The 14,899-nt window shown below is 33.8% G+C and overlaps 1 protein-coding gene across 1 annotated transcript; it reads right to left on the bottom strand.

The window, feature by feature from the left end:
• Positions 1-1,521: 1,521 nt before the first annotated feature.
• LOC142630749 (uncharacterized) lies at positions 1,522-11,836 on the bottom strand. Its single transcript, XM_075804790.1, has 12 exons — positions 11,697-11,836; positions 10,690-11,099; positions 9,475-9,721; positions 9,072-9,184; positions 7,453-7,532; positions 7,020-7,161; positions 6,807-6,887; positions 6,123-6,227; positions 4,722-4,904; positions 4,018-4,110; positions 2,147-2,286; positions 1,522-2,054 (listed from the first exon to the last, which is right to left on the bottom strand). The coding sequence occupies exons 2-12, from the start codon at positions 11,080-11,082 to the stop codon at positions 1,868-1,870; spliced, it is 1,764 nt and encodes a 587-aa protein (XP_075660905.1). The 5' UTR covers positions 11,083-11,099; positions 11,697-11,836; the 3' UTR covers positions 1,522-1,867.
• Between the last annotated feature and the right edge of the window lie 3,063 nt (positions 11,837-14,899).

Here is a 14,899-nt window from a genome sequence, read left to right as displayed (position 1 = left end):
TGTTTTCTTTTCTGCCATACGAAACACTGAAAATGCAGAAAATGATTTCTGCCAAAATATACAAAAACATAAGCCTCTAGGTGAGTTTTTGAAGATAAAATAAAAGGTAAAACTTTATCTAATATATAAAACATTACAATGTACTCCATGCATGTATGACACTAGAGCAGTAGCACACTATGATGGTTTTACCACCACGTCTACTTTCCTATTCACTTTTGGCGCAACTTGGTTCTGAGTCCTCTAACTGCATCGCCCTTGTTTCTGGTTCATAATTCATACACGCCTTCTCTTCCAAGTTCCAAGGTACTGTGTCTGAGCATGGATGACCCGGCACTTGCTTGTTTTCCTGTAACAAGGACTGAGCCTCTCCATAATCATTCTGCACTACTTCAAAATAAAAGTTATTTCTAGGGACTCCAAAGGGACTGCTACTCATTACTGCATCCCAATCACAATCTGGGATATCAATAAGACCATCCACTACTTCTTCACTCCACCACCGGCTATCCCCAACATATTGCACTTCCCACCCTCTTGGCTCCTGTTCAGTTTTTCTGGCAACCATTTGTCCCGCCGTACTCATTGATATTGAAATGGTTTAGTGAATATTAAGTACTCGTTGATATTTAAATAGTTTAGTGAATATTAAGCACAATAAATAGTGACTAAACTAGTTCTTTTAGGGTAAAATACAGATGTAATTAGCATTTTTTTTCTTGAGTAATTACTTTATTTTATTTTGTTTTAGATTATATCGATAACGTTTGGGTCAAATGAATAGATTCACAAGACAGTACTTGATCCACGTTTATGATACAAAATCAGCAAATTAAGCAAACAGATTTTATCACATAGGCAGCTTCAAATATATATCAAAAGAGACGCAAATAGCGTCCGTTCGAAAACACAGTGATATGAGCTTAACAGAGTAACATCCTCTACACGAATTCGCAAGGTAGATGTTAAGCCAATGAAGCACTTTTAAATCTGTCTTCACTAGAGTACCATAGTTTTCGAGTGCCATGGCAGAACCAGAATATGCCTTGGCCACAATGTTACCATAGATGTTCTAATTACTGTACTCCATTTAAAGATTTTAATAATCATCACCATTGTGGAAAATCTAAGCAGCTGCCAAACTCACCAATTGCTCAGTCATTGGTGGTGGAAGCAGCCCAAGCACGTCTAGTAACATTTGATTGGAAACCTGTCATAATTCCTCATTTTACGTACAGATGGTTATTTAACTTATTTGCACCTTCTGGGACAACAATAGCATTTTATAACCATACCATGTCCAATATATATCTCAATATCATAAGGAAAATAGGTAAAGCTTGCATATATTCTGCTCCTAAAATCGCTGTTTTACCTACATCTTGTGAAATAAATTGGAGAGCCAATTAAGGTAAAAACTAAAAAGCATACACAGGAGCTTCGGTTTTTTGTTCAACAAAACAACTAGTCGGTCCTGTTCTCAGGATGCAATGCAATACGAGGAGATGAAACGTGGCAGTATTGTAACCTGTCCTATGCACAAAAACACAGGACAGAGCTATAATTTGTTAACTGATTCAACTAATTAAGTTCTCCAACATGTAAGAATAAAATGGGTTACATTCCAACAAACATAACACATGATATGAGCTAGAGCTAAAGGTTGACATGGCAGTAGTCTTAGTCTTATGGACAAATGCTCATAAAGAATCAAAAGACAAGAAATTGTTTTGCTGGGAAAAAGATGGAAAAAAAATCTTCTAACACCTTGTGATATTACATACATCTGTATATTGACTTAACTTCCAGATGGGACTGGAAGACAAACAGGAACTAGAAGGAAAAGAAAATCAGTGACAAATTAAATCTAGGTAGACATCATGACCTGATCACTTGACTGTAGTGCTTGGGTGGCAAAGAACCTCACATCAACATCTGGATCCTCACTAAGTTCAATCAGACATGGACGGATTGTCTTCTCCACCACCGACTGATCAACTATGGGAATAAGTGACTGCAACACTTTAGCCACATTGAACTTGATGTTGGGAACCCTGTAAAATGCAATTGTCAACACTGCAGTCCAACTCATAACAAACAAAAAGAAAGATGTACACAACCAAGGTTGAGAACCCATCAACTTTACCTATCTTTTGCTGCATTAATGACTACAGGCAAAAGTTTGGAACAAGTAATTTCTGATCCCATTACAGGAGCTAAAAGAGAAATTGCATGTAGAATAGTCATCCGGTACAAATAGTGTGGGTTGTTAATCATGTCTAAGACCTGTAAGAAAATTCCAATTTGTTTAGAACAAAACTACACCAAAGACAGGAGATAGGTAAACATCCTTAAATAAGAATAGTACTAATAATAATTTTTTTAAGAAAAAAATGTACATGAAATAAAATAGAGCATAAATAGACAATAATAATAATAATAACAATAATGCTAAAGGGGCCAATATTTCCCGAGTAAAAAATATTTAATATAAATGGGAGTACTGCACAATTAGACTGTGGTCATTAAAGAATTTGTCTCTTATGGCATTACACAGAGAGGTAGGATGGCACAGAATTCTACTTATGTAAACCTAACAAGATGAAATAATGTATGTAACATAGAATCTAATTCAGTAAACCTAACAAGATGAAGTATGTATGTAACATAAAATCTCAAATGATAAGTACTATAAAGAAGAAATGTATTAGATGAGTATATGACAAACACACGCCATCCCCCAGTGGGAGAAAATAATCCTTAGATAGTTTCTTTAACTCAATTTCATAATTATGTACGAAGTTTGAGAGGAGTAACACACGCCATCCCCCAGTGGTTACAGTCTTTCCAATCTCTTTACACAAAATATGCACAACCTCTAGGGAGGTGCACTTCTAAGGTCCCCGCATTTTAAAGTAGATCAAGTTATTTGTCTTCTTGACAATCACAAAGAGAAAAGAGTTAATCTTGGAAGGCATATACATCTTGCATATCTTATTTAGGGTCAAAACCAGAAACTGAGGTATCCAAAAAATAAAATAAAAACAGACAAGACAAAGTCAAGTGAGCACTAGGAAGAAGGATCTAAAACCTTCTATATGTGTCAAGAAGATAAACTGATACCATAAGAGGAAGAGAAAGATAGGACAGTACATCAACATCTGATCATTTTTTATAATTCAATTGTTACAACAAGTGGGGGAGGAGAGTTTAGAAAACTGGTTCTCCTCATGAAAGAGATCAGGCATTGTCACTGAGCTACAAGGCTCTTGGCATCAGCCTCCTAATTATAAGTGTTTGAAATAAACACACTCAAGTAGAGTGCGGGGAGATCATATTAATAACTAGACTTCCTCTAAGGCATTGGATGGTGAATGATCGATGTTATAAATTGAAGTGCATATCTTTTCAAGGCCCTTAAGAGTTGCTAAATGACATTGAGGATACCTTCTCTTTCACAATAGAGGTTGAGGAATTTAGAGCTGAGAGGTAATTCTAGTTCCTTTCCAATGCTAGTGGTCAGAGAAGTATTGCCATGGCTTTATTAATTCTTGAGGTTAAGGGGCTTCTTTTCTTTACCAACTTATAATTGTCTTTCACTCAAAATATCTTCTTGTTCTTATGGAAAATAAATACATAAGTAAAGCACCATGACAAAAAACTTAGGTACTCTAGCATGTCAATGGCAGGATTTGGACAAAGAATTAGGTTTCATTTGCAAAAGACATGAAGGCATGAATATAAGCTTTGTTTTTTGATAAATGGCATGAATATATGACAAAGACAGTTATATTCTGGCATTATTGGGTTCAGAACAACCCATAATACTTATATCAAAGACCAATTCAAAAAAAGTTATATAATAAATTTGCAGTCAGACACCTCATATCCATGTCATGCACCTACATCAGAATTTAATCTTTTCTAGAGGAAATGTCAATAAAAAATAACAATAATAATAATAGAAGTAATATACTATCTAACACCAATTATATAGTAACATCTGATCAGAAGAACCTGTGGAATTATGTGCTGCATTGCCCACTCTGGGCCAAACTCTTCTGCAAGGCGTTTCACATTATTTGCTGCTGCATCACGAATTGAGTAAACCTATAACCAATACCAATAAATTTAGTAAAATAAATAATATACATTATTAAGATGCTAGCCAGTCAATATTGCATGATCATGCCTGTTATTGCAAGGCTCAGACATTAAAGTCCTTAAGCCAAAAAAAAACCAAAATACAAAGCTTCTCATGGTTGGACCAAATAACATGTGATTACTTAATGGAAACAAGTATACTATGGAATATCTTCCGGTAAAAAAATTAGGGTCCCAACAAGGTTACCCAACCAACTCAAATTTAATTGGGTTAAAACACTTCTTCCTCCTTTGCCCAGATACCCCAATCTAAAAAGCCTTTTCAATGCCGCACTCTTACCACTCTAGGAGTCCCATAACCTTAAATACTAATTCTCATATAATATTCATAGATCCTACAAAAAGGATTTCCCTTCTTACCAAAGAATAATAGTGTTTCGAAAAAAATAACAATAACAATGAGGAAGATCACAGTTTCAAGGAGAAAATGGATTGGCATTCAGTGTAGAGTTTTACTACATTAGAGGAAACTGTGAATAAAACAGATAACAAGATAGAACTAAATCATAAGTGCATCGTATCTGACATAGTGGTCAATAACCCAAATCTTCACAAACCTTATCTTTTAACCATTGCATGCAAAGAGCACCAAGCTTGTCATCAAAAAATCCTACACCCAACTGACTTGCCAACAAAGGTATATATTCTATTATTGCAAGCCGAACCCTCCAGTGTCTATCCTCTGCAAGCTCCACTATTGCTGGCAAAAGAGACTGGGACAGCAGATCGATTCCAATTACCTGCTTCAACAGTTACATTAATTAGACTTGATTGAAATTCAATATAAAATGTTGAGCAAAACTCTTTGAAACAATTCAAGAGACGCCACATTAAAACAGAAATTTGATTATGCAACAATAAGCCTTCTTCAAGTAAAGAATAAAACACAATGTTTCCCTTAGTCATAACTCTAGTAAGTATTTAAGGCAGAAAGGAACATAGTGCCACAACATCATGATGAAGATTATCATTTAGGGGGCATTGAATGATCTGCAGGAGAATAAAAAATTCTCCTTTTTCTTCTTCTTCTTCTTCTTTTTTTTAAAAAGAATACATTCAATACAACCCTGATACAAAATCATTAAACAAATTGAAAATTTTAAAACCAACCACCAAATGCTCAAGAGAGAAAGAAGGGTTTCCTTTACACAGAAAAGGGGGCGCGGGGGGGTGGGGGAGTAATCAAGAATTGAAAATCTGCATTAAGATTTAGGATTCTCAAGTTATTTCTCCATTCATTTCTTATTTGGGTCCGGTTAATGTGTGCCCTTAGGGCACATATTAAGCCATCTATTTTTGAAAACATTTTCTCGAGAATTGAAAAAGCTGTCAATACTTTCTCAATTCCCAAGAAAATATTTCCAAAAATGATTAATTAGTGTGTGCCCCTAAGGCACACATTAACAAAATCCTTCTTATTTTATCGTGAAAACTGTGAGGCCATTTTCATTTGAGAAACAAATATGAACCAATTATAGAACAATGATTGGGAACAAGTGATGAGAGAAAATGGAGAACCTCCATTTCAATAACAACTCCCCCACAGCCCCATCCCCAAAAAAATAAAAATTGAAATGAACATAACCATCATTTTCAAGAGCTTTAAGCTTCAATTTATGCAGCCTTCAAGTTCAGAAATGAGATGCGTTTCTTTCTTTCCTTTTTCTTTTTTGGTGTGTGTGTGTCTGACAACTAGTTTTTTTTTTTGATAAGTATGTCTGACAACTAGTTTGACCTAAAAGAGAGATGTTTCACAGATTTGGACAAAATATCAGGAATTCAACCCTTTTTTTTTCGAACCACATAACAAATCATGTTGCTCAACCACATTTTATGTATGTGCGTGTGTTTTATGTAATTACTAGCAGATGATAAAGAGAAAAGGACTAAGAAAACAAAATGCATGCATCAACCATGGAAGAAATGAACAACATTTGAAATTAAAATTTTGATTAAACCTGGTTCACTTGATCAAGCTTGCTGATAATATTGAGCCGGACATCAGGAAACTCATCCTTTAGAAGAGAAAGGAATATAGGAAGCAGTTGTTCAATTGTTGCGTCCTGTAACCACCAACAGCAATTACATATAACAGAGAAATCAATAAAAATCCCCTTTGAGAAGATAATACAGTTTATGAAAAAATAAATAAGGTAAGAGAGAGAGAGAGAGAGAGAGAGAGAGAGAAGGTGAAACATCATCCCTTTACAATTAAATGAGAATAAAAACTGCACAAACCACCTATACATGTCAGCTACAATGATGCATGACATAAGATGTTAGCAATTCTAAAATAACTATTGTCATTTTATGCTATGTTCAAGGAGAAATATATTAAAATGCACACATCCATCCAACAACCAAAAAGGTGAGAACAGAAAATCATCTATAGGAAGCACTAGAAAGACACATATTTTACACCAGCATTATTGTTGATTTGAGAATGAGATACAAAATAAAAGGTGCTAGACAAAATAAGCAACTTAATTCAGCAATTCAAATCATATCTGCATGTTTATTGATGATAGAAACATTGCACAGCATAAGTCAGATGCATTCTACTTTGCACAGAAATGAATAGATAGACTTCTATATTTTCCATTCAAAATGGGAAACAACATATGTACCCAAAAAAGTTATACCTTTCCCAGAACTGGTGCCATTCCCATTATAACTGAAGCCAATGCAGAACGAACATGCTGAGATGAATCTGTTGACAGTTCCTACAGTAGGCAAAAAAGTCATAAATTATAAAACAAGCAGCCGCTGAAGAGCAATAAAAATCAAGAAGCACTACACAATCTACCATCAAATTTACAACAAAAAATAACTAACTAGTTGGTGTGCATGTATACCTTCACACAAGGAAGGATATGCTGAATTGCAAGTTCTGGATTCAAAATCCGGCAAAACTTGGTAACTTTTCCGGCAGCAGCTATACGTACTTCAGCCTCATTATCACGAAGTAGACGAACATATGCAGGTACCAGGTCCGATCTAAATAAATAATATTACAGTAACCATCAATTAGAATCTAAGTAACAAGTCCTTATACTATTGTAAAATATCTGGACAGAAGAAAAGAAAAGGTAAATAACATCTACAGGAAATAAATTAAATATAAAAAAACAAGATCTCAATTTCTCCACAAGATTTTTTGTAAAGGCCACGGAAACAATAAAGTAACTCAAAGCACAAAGACAATATCAAACCTGACAGCTGACTGACAATTATTGACATAACTATATAAATCAATTTAACAGCTACCCGCAAGACATGAGAAATTACCTGGTAGGTTCAGGACCTACAGCTTCACATAGTTCATATAGTTGATTTGCAACCATGTAACGAACACGCCAAGACTTATCCTGGTTGGAAAAGAATTTTTGTCATGTAATAGCAAACAAACATATTATGTTGCACTCGGTCATTCAGATAAAAAAAATTAGCTTAAAAAAAGTATTCTTTAAAAACAAAAACTATAGATTCTTACTTAAATAACATATGTGCACACATGGAGTATTAGCTTATAAGAGTACACATGAGATCCCCCCCCCCCCCAAAAAAAAAAATAATAATAAAGAAATTAGCTCTCAAAAGTTGAGCATCCAAATATCCCAAAATTATAAGAAAATGAAATTCAAGTTCAAGAGGTAAATATACATCTAAGAGCAGTTGTAAGAATATTTACATATTTATCATCGCCAAAAAATAAATACCAAGAATACCAATAGAAAACAATGGCCCAAAAGATATTGAAAATTGTAAGTGCTCAAAAAATAAAGGCCCAAGCCCACTAAGATCAATGGTGCCTTGTCCTTTTAATCAAGCCCAAACAATAGAATTTGTAGAGAGAGAGGAAGGTTCATATCCAAGTGCAGTTCTAAACTAAGTCCGAACTTAAAGCCAAGTTGCCTAAGTAACAGATTTGTTATGAATGAAACAGCAATTGTGAGTAAAGTAATCCTCGGGCAAGTCCGAGAATCAGATATTTGTATTAAGTATAGTTCAAGTTTAAATTAAACTCTTCTTCTCTCTTTTTCCTGTTCTAAGGATTTTTTTTTCAGAGTCCCCCTCCCTCTGGGGAGTTCCCTTCTTTTTCTATCCCCTTACAAGGCATCCTAGCCCTCCACTTGTACATCAAGGAGCCTTTCCTAAGATACTTGTCCCATTAGGACTCTGCTGAAGGTGGTAGAAAAGGGTTGCTAGCTGTTAAGTGACTGTTCAAGGGTCATTTCCACATTAGTGTAGCTGATAAGATTGGTGTAGGGCATTGAATGTGGAGGTGGGAGGCATATCCTTCAGGAAGCTTCCCCCCACCATCCTCATTCCCATTATTGTCCTTTCTCCTCTCCCTAGGCCTTCGTAAGATACTAAATACCCTGATTCTACCTCCATCCTCGGGTAGATGAAATCCTTGGAGCTTATTTACCCCTTCAGGCTTGGATTATGCAAGCCACCCCGAGATCTAATCATCTTCGATCCTCGAGCCCCCCACAACAATCATAATAGTATTTTAGGAGCATATTTGTACAGTTAATTATAGAAAAATGGGTAACATTAAGTTGCAAAAAAGATCATAGAACCTTTCAAAAGGAAATCAGTACATAATAAGGTGTACCGAATCTATATTAGTATTAATGTTTCAATCGAAAAAATGATATAAACATGTTAATAGCAACAAAAGGAGTATGATAGAGATTAATGGTACAGATTTTTTTTAATTTATAATTTTTTTTCAATAAGTGGTAGACTTTTTTAATTAAAAAGTTATTTTTTAAATATGAAAGGGTTTACAGAAACATGTTCAAAGTAATCAATGAACCACAATAGCTCTCTAGAGATTAACAGACAATAAAAGCTGATAATTAATTTCAGAATGTCCTTATTAATAGCATAATCCATACCTGTGAGAAATTAACAATGACAGGAAGAATATGTGACACACAGTCTTGAGGTTCCAATAGCTTTCCAAGTGCTGCACAACCTTCAACCGCCAATAACCGAACTGAATCTTGATCTGCAGTGGAGATAAGTTTCAGCAAATTCTTAATGTCATGAAAACTGTAAACCAGTTTATTAAGAAAATAGTGTAAGTGAAATTCCAAGTAAATTCATCATAAATTGCATAACTTTTAATAGAAGTGAAGTTGACAATTAACCCTCCAGGCTAGGCATGCACCCAGCCACTAAAGTAACCCATTTTTCAAGTCTATGACTTGATGATAATCTGCCAGTGGATACACTGAAAAGCTTAAATTAAGTTATCAAACAGTGGAATTAAAATTAAAACAAAGAAAACATACATACCATCCTGAGTCAGATCCTCAAATATAGACATGATGTCGGTTTTCAAATGGGAAGCTTCAACAGTAGCAGCAAATTTACCCAGGTTTGTTGCAGCAGATCTCCTAACCATAGGCATGTCATCTTGACACAGCTGACTGTAAATTGTTCGTAATTCAGTTTTTAAAGTCTCTGGGGCACTTGGGTAAGCAATATGGAACAAGCCACATGAGGAAACTCGAGCTGTAAACCACTCACCAGCAGCCAGTCTCTGAAGATGGAGATTTAAACGTGTTAAATGAAAATTCAGTGTCATTAAAATTGTATTAAGATACAAAAAGATAACATATTATGGGAGATTGAAAAGTATAACCAAAAGACAAAGTTTTGTTAAAGACTGAAATTACAACATTTATATAAACACGCAAAACAGATAACAAACAAATAAACAATCAAGTGTTTTAACTTATCAAAAAATAAATAAGACAATCAAATGTTTTACCCCTGAAACCTACTATCCTAGTCAGTTGCATGTTCCCCCAGGCCCCAACACATAAGCAATTTGTGTAAAAGAACAAGACACCAAAACATGACCAGAGTGAAAAGGTTCAAATGTTGATTCCTTCACATCAGAAGACAGGCTACAAGATAGAGATATTCTGCAAGCATGTTACTCCATGTATTCAAAGTAGGTATAGGAGTAGCAAAGCCAACTTATCAACTCCATTACCCAGGCCGTAAGGCTTCAAACTTGTATGGCATTCAAATGGTCACTAGGAAGCACTCAGTTAAATGGTGTGTAGCCAGTTGTGTAGTTTTTTTCACTAGTAATTTGAGGGTCATTACATGGTCATAGGTGGCAACAGTGTCTTAACTGAACTAACGACCAAAAAACTTACTCTTCCAACAAAAGATCGTACAAAAGTATATTGACACCACTTTTTGAGCAGATAAAACCAGCAAGCTTGATTTGTAAAAAGCTTGTGCTCATTCATTGCCATCATAAAACACCCAATTATTAATACATCTACACTAGTACCTTTACAAACCTTTCTAAACCGTGCAACTGAGTTCAAACTTAATGAATATGATACATATAACTCAAATGTATCACTTAGGCCACACTTTTATTTAGAGTTTCAAATCAACTAAGCATCATACTGTGTTACCTTTACATAAATACCAAAGCCAAATAGGAAATTAAAAGGCAAAAAAGGTCGAAAAATCCAATCATCTGACCTTAACCAGAGGAATGAAGTACTCAACCAAGTCCTGCTCCCTCATCTGCGCCCCGATTCTACACAACGACTCCACTGCTTTGTCTCTAACACAAGTTTCCTCAACTGTGGAGAGCGTTTCCAGCGGCGGGAGCAGCACATTAGCATGCTCAACACCTCCAACATAGGGAATGAAAACCCCTAATTCCTCTGCCATTGCAAGAAGCACTTCGTCATCGTCGTCATTGTTCTCGCTGAGAAAAGGAATCAGCTCCTTCCTGGTCCTCTCCTCTCCGAGCGCACGCGCAATCGTGGAGAGCCGGCGGATCGAGTTCAGCCGGAGCTGAATATCTTCATTTTTAAGCTCATCAATTAAGACAGCAATCGGATAGAGTGGCTCATCAATCATGGCCATTGCGTCTCTACAAAGATCTATACAGTTTGACACAAAGAAACCATTTCTTAATCAATTGAACTCAAATTGTAACACATTAATTTCGGTTACTACGAAAATGAAGAGAAAAATAAATCAAAATTTAATATCTTAAAGACTAACCAATACACATACATAGAGGAACAAAATCAAGGTTGGATTTGAACTTTCAAAGCATAGCAATTAGCAAAAGAGAGAGTCATTAACTTTTTTCTCTCTCTTTTAAAAAAAATTAAAAAATTAGACAACTGCATGAAATTAAAGAAGCAACAATTCGATCAAATAAAATTTATGAAGTAAAGAGTGGTGGATTTGATGCTTGGAGATGAGAAAAAAACGAACTCCAAAAGATTTGCGATGAGATCTCAAGCCACAGTTCAAAGTTCCACAAAATGTTAAAAGGAAAAGTTTTAATAAGAAGAAAAATCTACAAAAACTCATAGATATGAAAGAAAAAAAGAATACCTAGATAGAGTTTTCCAAAAAGAAAGCAAAAGTAGAATAAAGTTGAAACAACATTTCTAAAGCAAAACCAAGCAAAGCGAAAGAGAGCGAGAGAGAGAGAGAGAGAGAGAGAGAGAGAGAGATTGGAATACCTTAAGAGTGTGGATCTATGAGGTAGTGTGGTGAAAATGGGAGAGATCTTTGTGTGGGCGTAAGGGAAGGGGGTAAAGGAGGAAAACAGAGATCTACTCGTAATTTTCTCGTCAATTTCGGTGATTTTCTTTATGACCAAACGCTTCCCGATATTTCATTAGATGGAAATGGAATGTTTTCAAATCGTACCCGCCCCGAATTCATGTCCGCCCCGATTCCCGAACCGACTTTTTTTCTTTTTCTGTTTTTCTTTTTTGTTGAAGGGGAAGTTGATTCAAAATTTTTTTTTTTTCCATTTTTATATGAGTAATGGTAGAGATATAAAATTTTTAACAAAATTTTTTATTAAATTGTTGATACGGTGAATTTTTATTGATAAATAAAAAAATAATGTTAGTGGTGGGCCTAAGATAAATATCAGTATGAAATTGATTACCGTAACAAATTGTAAAAATGTTGTAAAATAGTTTGTGAATATAACATTACTCTTTTTATCTCTTCTCTATCTCTATATATTAAGAGAATTTAAAAATTTAGTTATTACCATGTAAATTGTCAAAATTACCCCTAATTTAATTAGATAGTTTTTATCCCTAAAAATAAATATGAAGTTAAATTTGTAATTCAATCGAATAAAATAAAAAATATCAAATAAATTTCTTATAACTTCTCACTAGATTTCTTAAAACCTCCCACTAGAGTTTTAGACAGATACAAATTGCTCACCTCATATATAAACTACAAAAAAAAATTGAAAAAAAATTATGACACTAAAAAAAAAAATCGTCATGCATGCGCAAAACACGTGTGATAAGGCTAGTATTCGTTTATTATTATTTTACTTTTATTGTTGAAAAGTTACACATTAATTAAATTAATTGGCTATACCTACCTAATTGGAATAAACTTTCAAATTTTCCTCAACTTTCATAAAAATAAAATTATTCGTTCCAAATAATTTTCAACTTTTAAACAAAATTCTTTTTTGAAGAAGTGTTTTTTATAAACTGCAATCTAATTGGATTATTCAAACACCAATATTTAGCAAAAAAATATTTTCAAATTTCAAACCATGAAAAAAACATTATACTAAAATTTTATTTATATCCTCTAAGTTTTGGGTGGCTTTTTAAATATATGAAAATTTATAATTTACACTTTTCATGCATTTCCAAGGCAATAAATATTCTTTCAAAAAAAAATAATGTTACAACAATATTTGTGTTTATTTTACTAAACTACTATTAGAATTTTACCTTTATTCCAAGCACAAACGACATTGCATTGTATATAAAAAGCACATTTTTAAAAGTTAATATTATTTTTAGGCAAGTTGATAGTGAAAACATGATGAATCATAATGAGAGTAGCACACTAACATCGTTGTAATAGTCAATGATTTAATTTGTAAGTTTTGACAATTGATGGAATAATTTAAAAGTCAATCCAAATTAAAGAATATGCATTGCATTAGTTTTGGCTTATCTTCAGTATTTTTTTTAACTGGATATGTATTTTTGTTTTAAATATATAATGGCAAGTGGTAATGAGTTTTAATCTATACATTTTATTTAGTTAATAGATAATGTGGCAATTTTTCATTAAAATAAAAAAATATTCCAATTAAAAAAGAAATAGAGGTAAGCCAAACCTCATTGCATCTTAGTAAATCTTATATTTATGATTTTTCTTTCATCGTCTTAAAGCATATTGAAAAAGAGAAAAAAAAAAATATATATATATATATATATATATATATTTAAAAGCAAAGCCAAACAAATCAAAAGTTACATGAATATTAAACAATATTGGTCATGATTTCTTGTAATTCTAGTTCGATCAACCTTTTATTAAAAAATGATTTTTTTTAACATAATATAACAAGCTGTAGTAATATTTTATATTTTTTGTAGAACTCAATCAAAAGTGGCTCCTGGAAATTCAAAGCGAGCTTCCTTTTTTTTAGAGGAATTCAAATCCAGCTTATTGAAGCAAGGAGTCAACCTTTCCTTAGGCAATGAAAGAATCTTTTATGCAAAAGATCAAAATATTACAATGAAACATAGTATTCTCCTTGTTTCCAGTTAAAATTTTCAAGGCTAGATTTTGTCGCCGGCAACTTAAAAAATATGATAAGATATGCAATAGAGACAGAGCTCATCCACTAATAGAAACATCCTAGTCTTTTATAATTCAATAATTGGGAGGGAGAATGAGATTTGAATATTGAAAGCTTTAATGTTTTCGTAGGAAATATTAAGATATAGTGTGCCCTTGGGGAGAAATTTCTAGCGTTTTGTGGTTTCACGCCTTTTTTTTTTTGAATTTTGACTTTTTTCGTAAACAATGCACTCGTGCACTGTTTATTGGACCCACAAATAACATTTTTCAGTTTTTTTTTACATTAAAAATGGGTCTCACGACATTATTCACATATTTAAAAATTATTTTGCTCCAGTATTTTCAGTTTTCAATTTTTAGTTTTCAGCTATATCCAAACAGACTCATAGTAATCTAACTATAAGATTATTTACCATAAAAGCGTATTAGTTAGAAAAGCATTTCAATCATAATTTCAAGATATGCACCTAAAGTACGTCTCTACATTACACATCCACCGATCATGAGAGCAATAAATATTTGCATTTGGCATGTGTTACCTATCACAACACGTGAACTCTATAATTATATGAAATTCACATGCTGGAAAGCATATTGCATATAACTAATTTAACATCTACCATGGAAAATTGAGGAAGTCACAAATCTAAGTAGGGGGTCTATTGGTTGACCCATGTCCTTCTCGCTATAAGTCTTGGATTAGAGTCACCGTTAGCACTCAAGGCCACGGGGCCATAAGTGTAAAAGGCTTATTTTGCCGCGGGCGGGTGAAAAGGGTTTATTTTGCTAGTTAAGATGTGATCTTTTTTTTCTTTTTTTTTAATAATAATAAAAATGAGAAAGTAACTGAATTGGACAACTAGCCCAATGGGCCTACGTATTTGATATTCCTGGTACCAACGGCCAATTTTTGAAAAGACACAGGACATGTAGAAAGTAGAAACAGAGCAAACGAAGAGAATTCACTCTTGCATTTACAAATTCAAGCAGGCAATGGCGCAATTTGAGATACCCTGCCGCTCATAGTGATCTTGTTCTGGTGTCATGATACAGCAGATCAAGTACCTCCTTACTAATTAAG

The sequence above is a fragment of the Castanea sativa genome, chromosome 4 (genome assembly GCF_040712315.1).
Source record: "Castanea sativa cultivar Marrone di Chiusa Pesio chromosome 4, ASM4071231v1".
Lineage (NCBI taxonomy): Eukaryota > Viridiplantae > Streptophyta > Magnoliopsida > Fagales > Fagaceae > Castanea > Castanea sativa.
Note: the sequence above shows the minus strand (reverse complement) of the source record. Positions and strands in the feature narration are given on the sequence as shown.